Source organism: Osmerus eperlanus, chromosome 9, assembly GCF_963692335.1.
Source record: "Osmerus eperlanus chromosome 9, fOsmEpe2.1, whole genome shotgun sequence".
NCBI classification, from domain to species: domain Eukaryota; kingdom Metazoa; phylum Chordata; class Actinopteri; order Osmeriformes; family Osmeridae; genus Osmerus; species Osmerus eperlanus.
Window position 1 is genome coordinate 10,469,023 of NC_085026.1, and position 20,548 is coordinate 10,489,570.

General features: G+C 44.3%; 1 protein-coding gene across 1 annotated transcript; it reads right to left on the minus strand.

Annotated features, from left to right (window-relative positions):
- Positions 1–226: 226 nt before the first annotated feature.
- Positions 227–20,150, minus strand: dicer1 (dicer 1, ribonuclease type III). The gene is made up of 31 exons (XM_062469727.1): positions 20,014–20,150; positions 18,033–18,095; positions 17,838–17,944; positions 17,440–17,644; positions 17,128–17,290; positions 16,753–16,883; positions 16,381–16,515; positions 15,789–15,949; positions 15,393–15,561; positions 14,891–15,115; positions 14,478–14,725; positions 13,809–13,941; positions 13,438–13,680; positions 12,895–13,049; positions 12,550–12,682; positions 12,354–12,429; positions 12,129–12,268; positions 11,546–11,725; positions 11,210–11,423; positions 10,932–11,085; positions 10,572–10,754; positions 10,291–10,396; positions 10,014–10,189; positions 8,988–9,816; positions 8,699–8,851; positions 7,089–7,760; positions 6,672–6,930; positions 6,218–6,486; positions 5,170–5,332; positions 4,886–4,961; positions 227–4,615 (listed from the first exon to the last, which is right to left on the minus strand). Exons 4-31 carry the CDS (start codon positions 17,551–17,553, stop codon positions 4,450–4,452), a joined length of 5,826 nt encoding a protein of 1,941 aa, XP_062325711.1. The 5' UTR covers positions 17,554–17,644; positions 17,838–17,944; positions 18,033–18,095; positions 20,014–20,150; the 3' UTR covers positions 227–4,449.
- Between the last annotated feature and the right edge of the window lie 398 nt (positions 20,151–20,548).

Sequence of the window (20,548 nt, forward strand, 5' to 3'; positions counted from 1 at the left end):
AATAAAGTGACCAGCCTCTAGAAGAGGCTGTGTCGAGTGCTGAGCCCACACTACCACCACACACACCTCTAATATGGTAGGTACAGACAGCTTGTAATGGTGGTGTTGTCCAAACCATGAAGTCAATGAATGTTGTGGTTCCAGCACAAGAATGTACAGACAATACTTACTCTATTGTATGTTTCATATCGAGATTAAGCCAACTAAGAGGACATCAACACCAAAATGACCATACCATAACTTTATTGTAGATATACTTGGCTACAATTACAAAAAGGAAAAAACAAAAGAATATTAAAGGTATTTGTGATCCATAAGGTGCAGACTGCAAACCACTGCAGCACAGTATTACAGTATGAGTGAGAAGTATATATTTTTTTTTCTCTCGTCAATGTCCCTTAAAATTCAGCTGCAGGTTGTGATGGCCCATAATTCCCCATACTGAAATCATTACATCTATCCAGTTCCATTCTATTCTGCTCCAATCTGCTGGTGTTCCGCTGTATGGAAACAAAGACAGTCACCCAAGTTCATTTGCCCTAAAGTCATCGTTGAGAGTCCTCACTGGCTTTGCTGGAGCAACTTACTGCTGTAGAGTGCATTCGATTTAGATTTCTGTAATTTCATGTCATTCGTCATCAGAAGGCATTTCTTTATGGCCTGTACACTTTCATCCTTAACCAATTTATCAGCCCTTGTTTACCAATGCAAAGAGCTGGAAAATTGTTTCATTAGACCAAAATACTAACACAAAGTGAAATACACAAGGGGGGAGGGGGGAACCTCTTTACTAGACATACACTATTCCATATGGAACTAGTTAACTGGAATCTGGAGGGTGAAATAATAGACTAAACATTATTCAAGTCATGCCTGTCCAAAGACATGGTCGTTTCTAAGGTTACATTACAATTCAATATTCAAAACGAATCATATTTAAGGCAGAACATCAATGTATACACAATACATACATTGAGCCCCAAATCACAGAGATCTCTACATTTATTTACTACAGTGTATTCATCAGATAACCTGCAGGCACAATGTATCTTTCGTCAGATCATTTCTTCTCCTAAATACAATTGTAAAATACCAGCTATTGAACAGCAGCAAAGCCTGAACCAATTTTTTTTTAATTATTCATATTTTATTTTTGTATCTGTATTGTTTTTACTTCCTCAACGTAACGACATATCATATACACTTTTTAATCTCACTCTTTCACTCTCTGACATGAGGTAACGTATGGCGCCCAAGTGCAATGCTCAATTGTGCTACATGTACAAAATAAAATAAAGCAATAAAAAAAAGAAAACTCTGCCAGTAAGAAAAGTGTGCAGCAAACCATAGAGGACTACCTTTACAAGTTAACTGCCAAAGACAATTCAACACTGAGGTTGCAGAAATTTCATGTTGCTAGATCAATTCTTTTTGTAATTATGAGAATATCCTTATTTTTATCGAACAAATGACAATGGGTGTGGCACTGTATGAGCGATTTCACATTAACTTGAGTGTAGTCCACATTTCAATAAAGTTCAGCTTGAGGCCAAGAGAATTCCATGAAAACAAAACCGAATGACATGATATTAAATTAATGTCAAACCAGTTCTTATAGTGTGTTAATTAGATAACACCCCAACATATAGCCCAAACTGTGTTAAAATTCCTAGGTCCGCCAGGATCACACTCATGCTTGACAATGAATCCCAGATTGCACTCTATTTCACAGCTTAAGCATTTCAGAGGAACTGAAAGGGAGCTCAAAGTAAGTAACTTCTAAGTTAGCACTTGTGATACTTATGTTAACTTTCAACAGTTTCTACCTTTTGGAAGTCTGACTATGTAAATGAATATTTAATGTGAAAGAGACAAATTAATTGTAATAAATTCACACACTCAAAATGAACAAACAGCACAGCTGTAGCTACTTTCTGGCTGTAGCATGATTATAATTATACTAAGTCCAAAGGCACTGTCTCAGCTTGCACTCCTTCAGTTGACAAAAATATATAATATCAAATTGATAAAAGTTTACTCTGGGAATGTTGAGTGCAAAGCATTGTCTTGTGTTTCAATAGATGTTCTATGTTCATGTATATCTTGGTTTTAAAAGGTACGTATATCACAGTAAAAAGACTACAGTATTTGCCCCTAACATAGCTATTAGTCAAATTGCAGGCATTTCCAGAAATAAGTATAGTTCATTCTTGTTTATATAATGAAATAAGACATAGTGACTGGCATTGATCAGAGTGCAGTATCTTCTGAGGTAGTAGCACCTACAGTGGGATTTGATGGCTTTACCATACATTTGTCAGCCATACTAACACATAGCTTAAAAGTATACAATAAATATATATATTGTGTTCAAATACTGTACAATCCTTAACAGGAGTCTGAAATGAACGGACCTTAAGGACTACCAATAAAAGTCTGGTTCCTCGTTTAGACAATGTGGAAGATACAAGTGATGTAGCTTCACCCGATGTTTTGGGGCAACAAGAGTATAGGATTGTTTCAGCGCTGGTAACCACACCTGGTTGGTAACCAACCGCTGGTAGGCTACACAAGGAATGCAGAGGGAAAGAAATTCAGAGTGGTATGAGAGAATTCAAATTAAATTATCTTCCAAAAGTTATATATGCAATTTAGAGTGCAATCTGTTTCTCTACAGGCAATGAAAGGACCCTTCAGACCATTGGTTATTATGAATGCGTTATATGTGTGTATGTATATATATAAAAAGATATGCGTTTGCTTAGGCTTATGTTTGGAGAATACCCTTGGTGTCAACCCCAAATCTTCAAGCATTCAATCCAGGGAGGATGGGTCAGGGTAGGTGGAAGGGGGGGAACACAGCTCACCTCTAAAGCAGGATGGCTGATAGAACAGGACAACCAACAACAGATTTTAAAAGGTCAAATAAAGAGGTATTATAGTTACAGTGCAAAAAGATGAGAAATTCAAGCTTAATACAAAAAACATAGCACCAAAAAAAAGCATGCAATTAACTGAGGTATTCAAGTGAAAAGGGCTGATTGATACAAGGAGGGGAAGGAGAAAAAAAAACATTTAGGCAAGAAGCCGTCCACAAAAGGTGTTTGAACTAAAATTTAAATAAAAACCAAGGCTGGTATCCGTATCCCTTAGAACTGACTTCACATGTGCAACCCTGTAGTGTCACATCTGCTATAGCTTTGGTAAGTGATGGATGTGAGAAAAGAGTTGGTTGGATTATTACCTTGCAGCTCCTAATGACTGTATTTAAAAAGGTGCTCCGTGTCATACAGAAGTATCCAATTCATATAAAATATTCAGCATATTGCTTGGGTGATATGTTTTCCTCTTATGTGTGTACTACCAAAACCCAATGATTCAGTAAATGAAAAGAAAAAAAATGAAAACAACATCTAAATGCTTGAAAATGACTGTCAAAAGGAACATGCCCATTCTTGGTATCGAAATACATTTTGCTGGAACCAAGGGGATGACTTATGCCATAATAAACATTTAATATCTCTTTCTCTTTAGATATATTGATAGATTCTTTTCGTTTATATATAAGCCATTCAGTTGCCATGGTTAATACATAAGTTACACAAACATGCATCCTCGAGTGCTGTTAAAAACTTTGAATTTACAGTAACTGGGAATGTTGAATTCCTATCCATTTCTCAGGATATGAGGGAGGGCCTTAGCAAGTAAGGCAGAGAATAGAATAATAAATTGTTCTATATATATATATCGCTACGCATATGATTTTGGTGTTCATTTGACCACACAATTCTCCACATAACAGACCCTAATGGAATAAGTGCAAAAATTATTAAGAACACCATCAAGACAGATTTTTGTTTTTTCGTTCTTTTTTCCAACAGAGGTGACAACACTGGTCCTGCCCTGGTGGTGTCTATCCGTTAGTCCCGCCTGCCACAGCGAGTAAAACTGCCACTAGTGCACAGGCTGAGGGGTTTAGCGTATTGTTTTCTCTCTCTTTGTTTTACACCTTTGATTTGAACTATGTACAAACTAACACTACATGTAATACGCATTAGCCTCACATCTCACTGACACAAAGCAAAGGTTAAACAAACATAAAAAAAGAACAGTGAGAAAGACAAAACGACACCTGACCTTTTTTTTTTTTTTTAACACTTTGCTAAACGTTAATAAAGCACTCTTGTGATTACACAAAGCAGAAGAGAGAGGGAAAGTAAGGATTGTGTTTGCGCAAAAAAAAAGAAAACAAAAAGTCCAATGTGAAATCCGCTGTGGTGTCGGCCCGCGTGTCTAGTTGTCCCCCAGTGTTCCCTGGCTGCCTTGGTTGTGCCATTGTGGGCAGAAGATACAGGGTTTAATTATGTGATTGCTAGCAAAAGCGTTAGGTTTCTATTGTCTGTAGCTAGGACGCTAGCAACGTTGGATTAGCTAGCACGAGAAAGAAGCTCAGTTGTTCTGGACCTGAGGTTGGTTGGCTTTCAGGCTGCGCAGTGCTCGTCGAGCAGCGGCGGACTTGGCGATGCGGTAGCTGCGACCCACACCTTTGAACTTGCCCTTGCCCACGACCTCCACCGTAACCCGGACCTTGCCGTCGTACGTCCGCTCCGCAGGACTGAGAGGACATGGAAAGCAGGGTTAGAACCGAAGGTGAGCACTTACACGGACCGGCATGGATTGGCTGACAGCAGCACCCAAGTCGATTGATTAATGTATGGATTTAATCAATCGATAAACGCACAAAAATACAGCACAACTACATTTTAAAAGCCTGAAAATGAATACCTATGCTAATATGGGGATGTGAGCAGCATCAGTGTTATTTGAAAGTACATTCTGATTCAAGAGGAGAAGCTGAAGGACACAGCGGTTGACATGTTCCCACCTGAACTTTGCCGTCTCCGGCTCCATCTCCAACAGCTCTCGCACCGGAGAGCGGGGGACGTTTGCTGAGAATTTCTCTGCGAGGGGAAGGAGAACTTTAGAATATGACTCCCTCATCTCTTAAACTTCTTGCCGGGGTGCCACCAGGACATGTGATATGAATAATATGAGAACATTTGCACATTGCAAAAATATGGTGGGCCTCCCTGCATGAACCGCCGAACAATCAAAGACAAGAAAAATAAAATAGTGGTGCAGTTTGTCTCCGCGTCTAGTTTTCCTTACCTATAAGTGGCCTCATCATTGGATAATACACTTGCCACACCGTCTCAAGTGACATCCTGCTATCCATGTAAATTGCTCCGGCTAGCGACTCGAAGATATCCCCCATGGCCTTTGGGACCTCAATGTCCTCCTCTTTCTCCTCATCTTCCTCTGAGCGGCGAAGCTGAGTGAGGTAAAAAAAAGGAGACAAAACACAAATTGATTTGTTAGTGGTGAAGATGTCCTCAAGGGGATGGTGTAAAACAACTTGGCTTCCAAGACAAAATGTTGTTCAAGTCAAAGAAATAATGCTAGGAATTTTAACCCAGCCTATTCATGTGTCCATTTAGTGTCAAATGAATTCTGTGAGTAAAAAGGGAAGACAACATGGATACATTTGATGATGTTACTATTGCAACCTCCTGTTCACCGTGCTTGGTAGCTGAGGTTACTTTCTGATGAAGCTAGAAAATGGGCTACAAACTGTTTCTTGACTTTGACCACCGAAATACTGTAGAAGTATGCACTTCTGATCCTTGATCTTCTGCTGTACCTTCTACCATTTGTAAGTCGCTTTAGATAAAAGCGTCTTGAAAGTGAATAAAATGTCAAATATACAAATCGATTTCTCAGGAAGTCTCACATCCTTTACACAAACAAGCCAATACAACATCCTATGGCTTTAATACCTCGAACGACCACACTACAATTGAGTCCAGTTAACTATAAATGTTCCCCTTTTCTGTTCAACAGTTACTAAGTCTAATACTTAGGCATAAAACAAACTCTAGTTGAATAAGACGATCCAAGACAGCCATGGAGACTAATTCAGCCCAACAGCATCTCTTCCTCAAATCTACGTAATCCAAAACAGCCAGCCAATGTCTTGGGACATGCCGTTTGAAAATGTGTAAAATTAATCCCAAAACTCAAAAGAACATTGTGGCAGAGATCTTAAATCAGCACTGACACTGTGTCTGCTGGGAAACAAGTGATGATCAGATGTAGGAGACTGCGTGCTGAATAACATGGACAACTTCAACAACTGAACAGTAAGCCGGCCACACACCTCAGAGTCCATGCCTTGCATCTCGTTCTTCTCCAGCTGGAATTGCACAAAGTCGTCAATGACGTGGAACAGCTCCGGTGAGACGGCCTTGAAGTACTTGTGGTAGTCATACTTGACGGCCAGCGAGGCGAAGATGGTGTTGTTGACGAGCGCAGAGCGCAGGTCCGTGAGCACGCCGGGTGAGTGCTGGCGCGGGTCTTCATAAAGGTGCTTAGTTATGAGGTAGTCTAGGATTGCATCGCCAAGAAACTCAAGCCGCTGGTAACAATCTGGGAACGGGAGGAAAAACCAGAAAATGTGTTGTCAGCTATAAGAACACCGAGTTGTTGATCAGTTAGACAAAATAAAGCATACGAAAGGCACTAACAGCACCTGACCAGGTCCACAAGGTTGATGCAATGTAATATCCCCAATATTACCTCTGATTATAGGTGCTTGCCGTTCTTGGACTCACCTGTAATGGTATTGTAATGGTAGGAGGCGTGAGTGAAAGCCTGCAGCAGGTAGGCCTTGTTCTGGAAGGTGTAGTTGATCTTCCTCTCAAAGTTCTCAAACCCGGAGATGAGGTGGTTTAGGGTGCGCTCCGCGTCAGGGTGGTCAAACATGCAACGAGGTGGAATCTTCAGCCAGCCGTAGTGGAGGTCAAGGGTCGGGGTCAGGGCAGTCATGACCTCACTTACACTCTTTTGGCTTTTCCTCTCTACTGGCAACACCTGTTCAAAATGAATGAAACATTTCCATTGAACACCCAAAAGTTAACAAAATGCTCTATTTTAGAATCTGAAAATTTGGCACAGTCAGGGATTGCAGTTCTTTCATGTCAGGTAAAGCAGCCGCACAACAGAGCAGAGGCCATGTTAGAATGCCTCACCTTGAGTCCGAGGGAGCAGAGGAACATCTGGGCGGCTCTCTCTCCACAGCTGGTGAGGTAGCACCCCAGCAGCGCCTCCACGCAGTCGGCTATGCTCTTGTCGGCGATGCACTGCTCCGTGTGGAGGTCGTACGAGATGGACTGCTTGCCCAGCTCCGCCCCGCAGTTCTCCTCCGAGGGGTTCCAGAATCCCACCACAAAGTCGTCCTCCTCGCCCGCCTTGCTGGGGTCCAGGTAGCACATGGCATCCCACGAGCTGTAGTCAAACTCCTCCGCCCCGCCCGAGACGCTTCCCCCGGCGGCGGCCGCGTCCGAGGCGTACTGGGCAGCGGCGGGGTGTGGGGACTTCTTAGGGGGCTTCCACTCGCTGGGCGGGTCGGCCGCAGGGGAGGGGGACGGCGACGGCGAGGAGGCGGCAGCCGGGGTGGGTGAGGGGGGGAAAGTGCTGAGGGAGATCTTCTTGCCGAAGGCCCCTGAGCCCATGAGCATGTTGTCGATGAACTTGATGTGCTCATGGTAGTACTCCAGGTCGTCCTCCATGTTCACCTCGTCCTTGGGCTCCTCCTCCTCCTTCCACATGAGCTCCTCATCCTCCTCAGGCTCCTCCGCTTCCTCCTCCTCCTCGTCTTCGAAGTCCTCGCCGGCTCCGTTGGCCAGAGGGTCCTCTTTGGCCTGACAGGAGGAAGGAGAGAGACATGGAAATTTGGAGTGAGCAAATTAAGCAAAAGAAAGGTGGAAATTGTACAGAGAGGAAAGGGCAAGAGAAAGTTTCCGATGAAAGCGAAAAGGAATGACAAATGATGATTGCCAGTGGAAAAAAACGAATGGGTGAAAAGAGGAGAGGAAGAAGACACAGAGAGGTACATAGAAAAGATTACAACTTGAAATGTATGGTTTTATTATTAAGATAAACCCCTATAATCCAGGGCCCTTGACTTTTAAAGACACGGTCAAGGATTTCACTGGGTATTGGGGAGATTAGAGTCTCAGGATTTCAGTCTAACTGCAGCATTAGGTCAGTTAACAGGGCTTGAGTAAGGAGACGCTGCCTATCCAAGTCAATGACTCACTCCTCTAATGCAATACAATCTCTGACGGGTGAATGGAATGTTACATTTATAACCGTTAATGTTCCATGATCTTGACCAGGTGGGACATTAAGGCATGTTCATTAGAAATCAATGACAACGTTTCTGACATTTAATATTGTAATGAAAGAGACCTGATACTGAGGATTACGTCTCCCTTAGAAACTTGCACAATTTAAGGAAATGCAGGCTAGCCAACCTAGATGTATCTAACTGTGGCTGACCTAAACTCTGACACACATCTCCAGCACCTTTTTTTTTAATTATCACATAACTCAAAATAGATATCCTACAGGTTGAGGGCATAAATACTACATAAAAAAAATCATCTCATGTAAAGATGCATATAAGGAGTAAACCTCCCAAAAATTCAAAAGAAATATCCATTATGAACTACATGCTCAAAGGAATGATGGCGATATGGATATTGGAAGGAGGAAGCCTGCTCTCTAGTGGCTCGGTGATGCAAATCACAAACAACTGCAGAGGAAGGAAGCTGCACCAGTGAAGAGACAAGCGTACCTCATCAGAGTCCCACTTGTCAGGGCTGCTCTTGTCCTGGTTGACAACGTAGCCAGGGGGCAACCAGTTGACTGGGGGGTCAAATATGGAGACCACCATCCTGCTGGGGAGACCCTTCTTCTTTCCCAGACGGTATAAATTACAGTTGCTCACCTGACAGTGAAGGATTAATGGTGTAGGTTCGTTGAAAAGACAAATACAACAACTAAAACTGTAAAGAGAAACCAAAAAACATTAACACCAGAGCCCAAACCGTCACGAGTAAATCCAGTAAACACAGGCTCTTTACCTTCTTGCTCCTCATATAGGACAGGCGCCCCTCGTGCGCATCAGGATAGGTGCAGAACAGGTAGGTGGTGATGGCATGCTTGAGGAAGGAGTCGCCCAGCATCTCAAGGCGCTCCAAGTTGAAGCCATCGCTGGCGTTGGACAGGGTGAGGGCCTGTAGGATGAGGCCCGGGTTGGGTCCCAGGGTCTTGGGGGAGTCTGCTGCCGAGGAGGGGTCAGGTGAAGGTTCTGAGGAAGCGGTAGGCCCCTTGGCTGCAAGGCGGCAGCCGTCTGAGGTAGGTTTATTCACACGTCTGTGGCCCTCACAGGGCTCTGAGGTCCTCCCTGGTCTACATTCGTCGCTGGCCTGGGGTTGAGGCAGGTTCTGGAGCTGGGGAGCAGGAACTGATTTCTGGTTCTCGGTGCTGGGAGAGGGCTGCACAGGAACTGAGGTAGTGGTTTGTGTCATTACATGGCTCTCCAGCGGCAAGACAGCCTGGGAGCGTTGGCAATTCTTGTCACATCCGTCAAGGTGCGCTTCATGGCCGCCGCCGTCTTCGCCAGCGAGGGCAGTGCCGTTAGTGAGGTTCCTGGTGCAAGCGGAGTTTTGGTCTTCAGGCTCCGTCTCCAACCCCTCGGCATTGTGGGATTTGTAGTCCTCAGAGGGGTCAGAGCCCTGGTTGGGTGGGGAGGCGTGGATACTACATGGTTGCTGGGCATCAGGTGAGTCGGGTGCTACAGTTGTATGGTGTTTACAGTGATCCTCGCTGTCCTCGGCACACGAACCAGAACAGGAAATGAACGACTTGCTGTCGATCGACCTTTTCCAGCCAAAGTCCAAGTTTGGATACCTAGATTTTGACAAATACAATGCGAGTGATCGCAAAAAAGCCCACAGTAAAAAAATAAAAGATTTAATCTCCAGGAAACAACTTACACCAAATGAGGTGCACAACTAATATAATGCTGTAACACCTGTAAATAGGACCAGCTACTAAGCACCAGAGATCCTAAGACGTGCGCTCCAAGCCACACTGAGCAGGTGTACCTGAAGTCAGGGGGCAAGGTCTGGGCTCCCACCCCGGCATCGCTGGCTGTCTGAGCCCGGAGCTCCTCGGCGGTCAGGAGGCAGTGGAGGCGGTACAGGATACTGGGCAGACACACAGCCTTCCTCCACAGGGAAGCAGGGATAGGGTGGATGGCACACAGCTCTGGGACCAGGATCTTTGAGACGGTCCCAAAAAACAAAGATTGAAGGTTAACGCCCCGGCATGTAATTGTGTAAACATTTATTTTTATGTACACCGTTCACTTGATTTTTCTACCTGCTTGTTTTGAAGACTTTCCCATTTGGCCTTCCTCTTCTCAGCACTGCTGAGAGGGAGGGCTTTTCCCTTTTGGTTCAAGTGACGAGGGGTTAACAGGTTCAGTCTGCAAAGACACGAGCACACACAAATCGAGTTAATACGTGAAATAAAACAAATAAAACAAAGAACAATATACTACCAAACAACAATGTAGATGAAGATTTTATGTTTTTGTCTTGTGTACAATGCAAGACAATTCTTATCATCCATGTTGGTGTTTTTTGTTGTTGCTGTCTGACCTGGAGGAGGTGTGGTCGACATCCAGGAGGGGCTGGTTCAGGTTGGACAGGTCCAGGTTATACTTGGTTTTGTAGTACTCTGCAAACGTCTCGTACTCTGGTGAAGGGAACTTGCTGAGCGGGGTGAGGTCCGTGTACACATCAGCCACGTAGAAGCGGTGCGGCTGGTCAAAGTTGCGATACCTGGTTGAATGGAGAAGTGGTCAGGGCTAACTAAACTAACATTTATTTTTGTAGGTTTCAAAATATATCAGTATTTTGTGGATGCACTACTTGACTAATCCGAACGTGTTAAGTACTGAAAATGTCATAGCAATACACTGTCCGTCACCATATCAAACGTGTGTCAAGTAAGTATACCTTGGAATGATGACAGCGTCCTGGTAGTCCTCCAGTTTGAAGCTGAAGGGGTTCTGCTTGGTGTACAGGGTGGTGGGAATGCCGATGCGTGCCTCAGACTTCTCAATGTCCTCCATGAACTTAAAGTCCAAATCTAGAGTATTGGAATCGTCCACTGGAAGGAGAGAAAGCATCGTTATCGGTTGAAACTTGACAGAGAGCAGTAAATTAAGCTCAGCTCCGATCGCCGGTGCGAAGAGTGAGGTTCCATACTGCCTGTTTCAAAGTGTTCCACTAACCATAGTTGAGCGGTAGGACACAGTAAGCAGAGTCCGCTTGCGTGGGCCTAAACTCCAGAGCTGGCTTCTCTAGCCGCAGGATGTGGGAAAATATGTACTGGTGCAGGCGCGTGATGAGATCCAGCTGGGCCGCACTGAGGGTGAAACCTAACTTCTGCAGCTCAATGGAGATTGTCACCTCGCCCGAGCGTGTGTACACTGGGAAGTGGGGGATCTGGGAGGAGAAGAGGTAGGTATGGTGACATGGGTATGCCTGCTATATCAGTTAACTTATAAACATAAAATCCAAAGTAAATTGGCGCTGAGCTTGACAGTCTGAGGGGTTAGTTTACTTACCCGAGGAATGGGTTTGGCCGTCAGGATGCCGAAGCACCTTGTAGTGTCCTCAGGGGGGTAGAGCTTCCTCCTGCGGAAGTTGAGCTCATCTGGGAGAGGGGTGGTAAGGACCATGCCTATCACGTACAGGTAGTAGGACTGCGCTGGAACAGGGTAACTGTCCCGTAGACACTCCGGTATCTGGGGAAAGAGAGAAAGTTCTCCTTTTAGTCTATTCCCCATGAGCTTCTTGGGATAATAATAATAATAATAGTATTTATAATGCACTTTATATTTATATAAAATGCCAAAGTGCTACAGGTTAAAAACAAGAAAGGGCACAAAAAATCATGTAGAACCCTTGGAAGTCGCTTTGGATAAAAGCATCTGCTAAATGATTAAATGTAAATGTAATAGAACAACAAAGAAAATAGGAGGGAATAAAAGAGTCAATCAGCCAAAGGCTCTGTTAAAAAGTTGGGTTTTTAGGTGGGGATGGAGCTGTCCATCTTCTCATTAGCGGGCCTATTGACATTTCATATCAAATTGTTGGGTCGTTCTGGAACCCTCTGAAGTGGTTCAATGAATCAATAAAATGACGTACGGCTTTGGGGTAGCACTGCCTCCTTTTGGTGGAACCCGGACGGCCTGGGACACTGGTCTCTTCTTCATCATGGAGGTCCAGCTCCTCCTCGTACTTCACCGTCTCCTTCCCCACCGGCATCAGGTGGTCATCCAGCTCCCCTGGTGGAGGAGAGAATGATGCTGCTGAATAACTTTCACAGAAGCCTAGAGGATGACCTCTCAAATATCTTCCGTTGATTTGTACCTATTTTGTGAAGCTTCTCGCAACATAGAAGTGCAACTGCTTTCTCTGCAAGTCTGCCACAATTCATTATTGGCCCCTGTCATGAGGAAAATGACTACATTAGCATTCAAACAACAACATCGATACTTTTTCAAATGACCATGTTATCAGGTCTGAAAATAATCTCAACTGGATGTACATCATGGTGCTCCCCTACCTTGACAGGCACTCTCAGAGGGGAGTTGATAGGCAGGTAGAGAGTGGACTGGTAGCGTCCATCCTTGAGCTCCGCCGTCTTGCACTTGGGTGCCAGGTGGGTGAATGGGTCACTTGGTAGTCGGGCACAGTACCTGTTGGGAAAATTTTATTACACTATCAAGAGCGGAAGGCTGGTGAAATCCCCGCTGAAGTGACACGCTTTTTTCCCGAACAATTACCATCTGCTTCTGAAGATTGAACATTTTAAGTTGAAGATTATTTTGAAAAGAACCCGAGGAAATATACTTGCAAGAGCCAACATGGTCAGTGTTGGGAGCGTGCTGGGAGTTGAGGTAGCAAATACCTGTTGATGTGCCCAATGGCTGTGTTGATAGTCACTCTGGGGCCTCCATCCTCTGAACGTAGCACATAGGGTGGAAGAATGTTGTCATCGTCCAGCACTTGCTCCACCTCAAAGTCACTCGCTTCTGCAGACTTGGAGCACTTGTTCCTCAGGATCTGGACAAAGAAGACATACATGTTCATCAGGGCCATTGTGCTAATGAGGACAGTCCCCTCAACTTTGTGAACCCTTAGTGACCATAAACCTGTGACGCTTTAAACTGAAGGTTGAGAGTCAATTACATTTACATTTAGTCATTTAGCAGACGCTCTTATCCAGAGCGACTTACAGTAAGTACAGGGACATTCCCCTGAGGCAAGTAGGGTGAAGTGCCTTGCCCAAGGACACAACGTCATGTGGCATGGCCGGGAATCGAACCAGCGACCTTCTGGTTACTAGCCTGATTCTCTAACCGCTCAGCCACCTGACTCCCAATTCCAATCCAAACCTGGGACACTGGGTTTTAGTAGACATGGGGCCTAAGGAACAGTCCCTCAGATGTACCTTTTCTATGGCCTTATAGGTCTTGAGGTCCTCCTCAAAGGTTTTTGTCCTCTCGCTGTCAGCCAGCATGATGTAGTTGGAGACAGGAGCTCTGGCTCGGCCTTTAGACTGCACATAGGACCTGTACTCAGTGGGCAGGTCGAAGCGGACCACCAGGTTGCACTTGGGGATATCCACCCCTTCCTCCACAATGCTGGTGGCGATAAGCAGGTTGGTTTCGTGTGCCCGGAATTTGCGGAGGACCTGAGAAATCCCCATGAAAAAAGGGCCAGACCAAACAGACACAATTGGTCTACCATTCTGATATCTGCATCTCAACGACACATAAATAAGGGATGCCAGAAGCATAACAATACACGTTCAGGTCTTACTTCCTCCTGCTTCCTGAACTCCACCTCCATCTGCTTGTTTCGGGGCTGGTTCTTGCCGATGCTGTGGCCAGTGATGAAGTTGCTGCTGATGTAGGCCAGCTCTGGGTCCTGCTTTCCTGCCTCCTTGATCAGCCTGAGAGAGATAGCCAGTGTCATGAAGAAAAACGTCTGAGCTTTAATGCATTTTTTGACTTGTAAGGACGGTGTAACTAGTAAAATGGAACTTACTATTTGTTAATAAACAAAATAGCATTATGTAAAGACCAGTGTTAGGGGTAAAGCGAAAAAAGAAAAAAAAATCCCCTTTCTTTCCTACTTCTTGGCAGGTCGTATGCATGTATAGCTTAGCTAGCGAGATGGCAGAAAGGACAGCCTTTACGGCATGGAAGTATTATTTAGAATTTGTGGGTGAAAGGGGCAAGAACATCACAATGAAATGCAATTCGTGCCTTAGTGTGTGTCAGCTGCAAGGAGCTCTACTTCTAATTTGAAGAAGCACCTGCAAGCTTTGCACAGCAGCTCCATAACACTGGTGGCAAAGCCCATTGAGGACGATCAATCCTACAGCTCAAACAGCAACGCCTAGCTTTTAATTCCGCTAAAGCTGTCACTCCGAGGCAAAATAAGGGAACTAGATCTATGTCAATCCTCCTCACTCCTCAAACATACCGATTTAAGACAACCGCTGTGTAGCGCCTCTCCACAAAGATGATCCCGCACAGGATGTTGGTGAACGGAGAAGGAAAGTTGGCCTCGGGCTTCTCCTTCACCTCCACCTCCTCATCCTCGTCTTCATCCTCCGAGTCGCTCCAGGAGACATAGTTGTCCTGGTTGCGGTTGTTGTACCACTCCACACTCTCAAACTGCTGCCGTTCGAAAGGTTTGTACTCGTGGAGGATCTCCAGTAGACGGATCACCTTGAAGTAAGGATGTAGACGTTATTACATTACATGACAGGGTTTCCCCGCAGCACTTTTCAGTTAAGGCGGCCGCCTAAGCAACCGCCTGCTGCCTTAACTACTTTGTCAAAAAACAAATGAATAATTAATCGGAAAAGGGGCAATAAATGCCAGAACCCATACCTTGGGCGTGACAAACTTGAGGTCCAGCGAGGCAGGGGAGAAGTGCTCCTCGCAGAGGGCGTGCACCTTGCGCAGGATGGTGTCGGTGAACAGCAAGAACTTGCGGTTGAGGTCCTCTTGCTCGTGCTTGATATACTTCTGGAGCTCGCGTACCATGATGCCTGCCACCTTGTCTGCGCACCATGGTCCCAAGACCAGCAGCACAGCCCGGCAGTCGCTCAGCACCTGAGGGGACATCATCATCGTTAATCGACATAGTAACGAGAGGTGCCATTGTACTGCACTTACATCACTCATAGCTGCTACGTGTTCTATGCTGGATTCCTCATTCGGAAAGAACTCAAATCTTCCTTTTCGACCAATGAGGTTTCTCTCTCCTGGTAAGGCTTAGCCCTCATTCTTAAAATGGTAAGCTTCATGAACATCTGCTGTTAAATTGTCAGGGAAGTCAGATACTCAAAAGGTAGATGTAGCTTTATTCATTTCTGCAAGACTCACGTACCTGTTTGGAGATGAATGTGGGGTCTCTGTCCTCCCTGGCCACAGGTATGTTGCAGTCGTTGAGGAAGTGGATAGCCTCATCCAGCTCTCCCAGCAGACGCTCCGACAGGCCACTCTTGTCCAGGTAAGGTCCACAATCCAGCACCACCTCTCTGGGCTGGGATGCATATCTGGTACACACACACACATACGGAATACTTTGACACACACATAAAAACACGGTTCTCTCACAACGAGAAGGCATCTTGCGGCATATATCCTGTCAGTGTCGAAGTTCATCGTGACTCCACCAACGCCTCGTTTCAATAACCGCATCGATTTGGAATATTTCCGAATGCCAAGAGAAGCAATGGTGCATTTCCGACATGAACATGTGTTGATGTTGAGGTGTACGTACCGGTCCAGGACTACGAGGTCTGTGGCAGTCTCAGCGTTGCTCCTCAGGATGCGCTCCAGGTTCTGGATTTTCTGCTCTAGTTCAGATGGGTCACACTTGCCATTTAGAATGGAAGCGGTGAGACCCAGGATCCGAGGGCTGCACGGACAGCCCTCACATAGCTGAAAGATACAGGGAGGGCGAGGTTCAGTCAATGCAAAACACCTATATGCGTAATGGTGTGGACGACATGCATCAGTGTCTGGCTGTTTAATGCTCAATCTCAAGGTCCTCCTCGTAACCTACAATAACTAGTCTGGCCTGGCCAGCCATGGTCTTTTGTAATCAAACAATAGATGTCCGTCAAAGGCAATTGGCCTGCTATATTCATACTTTGACAAGTAGGGAAAAACATGCTTTAATATGTTTAATATTGAACAATGGATACAAGTGCATTGGCAATAGGAAAAGGACTGACACCTTATAATTTCCAACATGGCGGATATAATGACTATTCATCCATCTATGCCTGTCGTCTTTTCATATAGCAGGAGGCATAGACGGACACGCTCATGCTACAAAGGTAATGCATAGGTAGACTATGTCATTTCACCTTCATTATCTCCCGATAGGGATGGTCCGTGATTGCCAGGTGACATTCGTCAAACACCACCAGGTTGATTTTTGATAGTGGCAAGATTCCATTCTTCAGGACATGCAGGAAGATATGACACGTCATTACCAACACCTAGAAGAAAAGATGACAAATTAGGATAGGAGAAAGATGAGGAGTGGAACACAACAATGTCAAGTGAAAAATAAATCTACAGTGCTGTCTGCCTAGCCACCTTCACATTTGTAAAAAGCTACACCAGCACTCAGTATATTATTGCACCATGTCTATGATGCGCTATTCTGGTAACTTCGCAATTATTGAAAAAAATGCTTATATTTTTTGGACATAAATTTTTAAGGCTGAATGCACCTGCTTTTCGACAATGTCTCGACTCCAACGTTCATCTGTCCATTCCAAGGTCCTCTCCGTGCTGGTGTACTCTCCCACTTGGAGATCAGAGTGGGTCCTAACAGTAGCTGCTTGCTGAATGACTGACGCTGCTGTACCATAGACAGGGAGGGAGAAAAGGATCAGCCACTGACTCATATGTTTCTGTAATAGCCATTGCGTTCCGACAGGTGAACTTAAGACAATCAAATTCCAAGCAGCATTAGGTGACATCTTGAGCAAGCAGTCATACCACAACAGGACGCCGAAAAGCTACTTAGGCCTAACCAGCAAATGTGAGTAAATCGTTCTGTGGTATGACAATGACAAGGCAAAGTAGGTAAAGCTTCGACCTACCTGCGTTAACCAAAAAAACAGTCTTCCTTCCATGTTTTTGGAAGTCTCCTCGAATTTGATGGGAGAGCTCCTTTGTTAGGAGTACTGCAATAAAGGTCTTCCCTGAGCCAGTATTTAAGCAGACAATAGTATTGTGTTCTAGAGCTGCTTCAAGAAGTTCAACCTAGGAGGGCAGAAAAGCATTAGACACACTGCTGTCATAAAAGTCACTGTTGTGGTGAAATCTACATCAAGAAAATAAGGACTACAAGGCATTATAAACCACATCGGATGTTTTCAATTTCATGGTTGAAGTCCCTCCTAATTCCATGCCTGATATTTCCTAGGCGTGTAGATGTTGTCGTGGATGGCCTCCTGTTGCCAAGGGAGACCAAAGAAAGGCCCCATGGGTGAGGAGGCGGGGGTGACCAGCTGTAGGCCTGCCATGCTTCACGGTCAGGAGGGGTGCTGGGGCAGGGGGGAGTAGGGTTCCTCCACTTGTCCACTCTTTATCTCATTTCTACCTCCTTCAATAAAGCTTAATGTTGAAAAGAGATTGCAATAGAGAATATCTGGAATTATTATTATTATATTTTTTAAAGCCACCTTCTCTCCCTCTAGGTACCACAGAGGCAGTCACAATTTAGTTAACCTTCCGGGTGAGGGGAAAGTCACACGAATGGAAGTAACTAGTCAAGTATAGTATCATAAAATACATTAAATAAACTCACAGGTAGGGTCATAGACTCTCTGAGTGACCAGGCAGAAGTTATTCTGGGCTTCATGTTCAATTTTCCACAATCAGCTCATACAGCCCCACATCTATCACCTGGAGGAGCTGCTCGCATAAAGAGGAAAATGTGGTTAGGTCTACTTACTGAAAACATTATCGGAATCTCATTAAGAAGCAGGGGACCCCATCTTACCTCTAGGCAGCTGATAATGGGCAGTGTCTGGGCCTGAGAGACTGTTCCTATCCTGCAAACAGACTGAGAACCAAGAACATTTGAACATTAATATCTGAATGCTAAGAGTTAGAGAAGGTCAATGCTTGGAGTGGGGTATCCACATATTAAATACAGTAACATCTGCCCCAATAATTATTTTGCCACCCAGAAGTCAAGACCACACCTTTCTTCTGACCACCAATGCCTAACACAGCTGCAAACAATCCCGCAAGTCATTTCAGCTCACACGGCACAAGCCCTCAATTTCATGAAGTGCTCACATTTGCTGCTGGTTAACAAATTGTCTCACAATGACTCAATGGAGTGAAACATATATGGCCAGGATAAATCATATCAAAATAACTTTGTACTGGGCTCAGATGAAAAGCTGCTGCTGAGTCTGACACACTCTAGATTCCCCTCTTATTACTCTGCTTGTATCCTAGTAAATGAATGAAGTAAGCACTGATGCCAAATTGTGTGGTCTGTGCAAACCATGTTTCATCCAAATCTTGACTTGTGTAATGAAATGGTAATGCAAAGGAGAGACACGCCGTTTCAGATATTCATTGAGGTTTCTTACATCCTTAGGTAGGACTTGGGCATAGATACAGTCTAAGCTGTAAGAGTGAATCTCAATTTCATTTCAACATCGTAGACAGTATTAAGCACCTTTTTTATTCTCTGCTCTGATGTGACCCAAAAGTAATGGCCTAACAGGTTTTGATGGATGAATCTAGGACAAGCCTTTAGGCAAATATCTGCTTTTCATCTGACTATGACCCAGAAATTACATATAATAAATAAAACACTGGTGGTCTACATGATCTTACATGATTACAGCCATTTTGTTTTGCGTCTGAGCTTCACAAAGACACAGTGTCATTTATATGTGGCCAATGTGTAAGATCCTGCACACCAACCCGTGCCACATGACATCTGTGCAAACAATTCACTCTACCACGTGAACTCTTAGGATACATTTTTGTGTTAATGAATGAGGTTGATAGTGTGCAGTAGGTCTAAGCAGGAATAGAGATTATATTTTACTGTGACAGCTACAATAACAATAGCTAGCATAGCTAGCTAACAAAATTGCTTTTGTTGGCTGTGACTACTGTGCTAACGTTAGTTAGCTAGCATGCTTGCTAACATGCAGTATCATAAGTCAAAATAGGCTACATACAACCAAATCCTGCTGGAATATGATAAGACCAATTTGACAGGCACAAGATGTACAAAGATTCTGACTGCAGTGTTAATTGCAGAAACTGATGGAAAACTACGTGCTTAAAAACCTTCCAAGTTGACTTGCAGCTTTTCAATTTAGGCCTCAACTAGACCCTTTCTTGGCCTTTTACGATGACAACACGGCTGACTTAGTGCTGCGTCTCGCCACTACTACTAGCTACCAGTACAGTACCGCGCTCGTTCATATTGACTTGATGTGGTTTGAAACATTTGACACCAGCAAATATGTAGAATTGCTGACACTTTAACCTACCTAGACTTTCACAATCGACGGAATCGATAAACTGGCACAATCGATTATGTGAGACATTAAGTGATCTCCGACTAAGGAAAGGCAAAATCTGAATTTCCACGCGTGCAACTAAAGCGAGCATGCTAAATTAGCGCGAGCACCACCAGAACGTAAAGGATTAAAGCAAGCTACGGCTGAAAATACTAGGTATTAGGTAAACAAGCGAACTGGTGTACTGTATGGTGCGTACGATTGACAGACAAGCAAAGAGACCGGCTACTTATCCGCGTAACGTTCTATGGGCGATGCACAACAACAACACAACAGTTAGCTAGCTACGTGCAAAGTTAGCTTATTGCGTGCTCTGCTCGCTGCTAAAGGCGAGGACACGGTTGCATTTTGTCTGTCGATACGGTGCGGATAAAAATAGTTACTAGTAAGCAACATGCAATCTGAGTACCATTTAATGTTGCTCACCTATTAAATTGTTTTTATGTGGCCGTCTTGAATTTAATTTGTCCTCATAACTCGTGAAGTACCCTATCCTCCATTCCCTCCTTCTGCTGTCAGGGACAGGGATTAATCCACACTATTTCCAGTTCCTCTCACCTGGGCCTTCAAAACGCAACATAATTACGTAAAGTACGTAATAGTATTGTTTTCCTTGCTCACACACCACGTGGTAGTGCGCGTATAGTAGTCAGGAATACAGAAACTGCTTTCGGAGCAGATTTCATGGGCAGGGGTCATAAAACGATTGATATGGATGAAATGCAAATGTGTAAATAAGCATGAAAAAGTAATGCATTTATTGGCAATTGATATATATTATGTTATACTCAGACTTTATGTCTATAATAATCATATTGTGTAGAGCTAATCACAATTACTGTTAGGCTTTCTATACTGCCAACCGATGCAATTTATTAAACGTATGTGTTAAACCCTTGCTTAGTTAAATCGTCGTATTATGATGCATTTTTAAATAAAACCACAATGATTAGCGCTGGGA

What these genes read in the sequence shown, in the direction of transcription:
- dicer1 (XM_062469727.1), bottom strand. Translation starts at nt 17,553, where the DNA reads ATGGCAGGCCTACAGCTGGTCACCCCCGCCTCCTCACCCATGGGGCCT. An exon ending in ACACGCCTAGGAAATATCAG is followed by an intron (nt 17,291 to 17,439) that starts GCATGGAATTAG and finishes CTGCCCTCCTAG; the next exon opens with GTTGAACTTCTTGAAGCAGC. An exon ending in GTCGACCACACCTCCTCCAG is followed by an intron (nt 10,397 to 10,571) that starts GTCAGACAGCAA and finishes GTGTCTTTGCAG; the next exon opens with ACTGAACCTGTTAACCCCTC.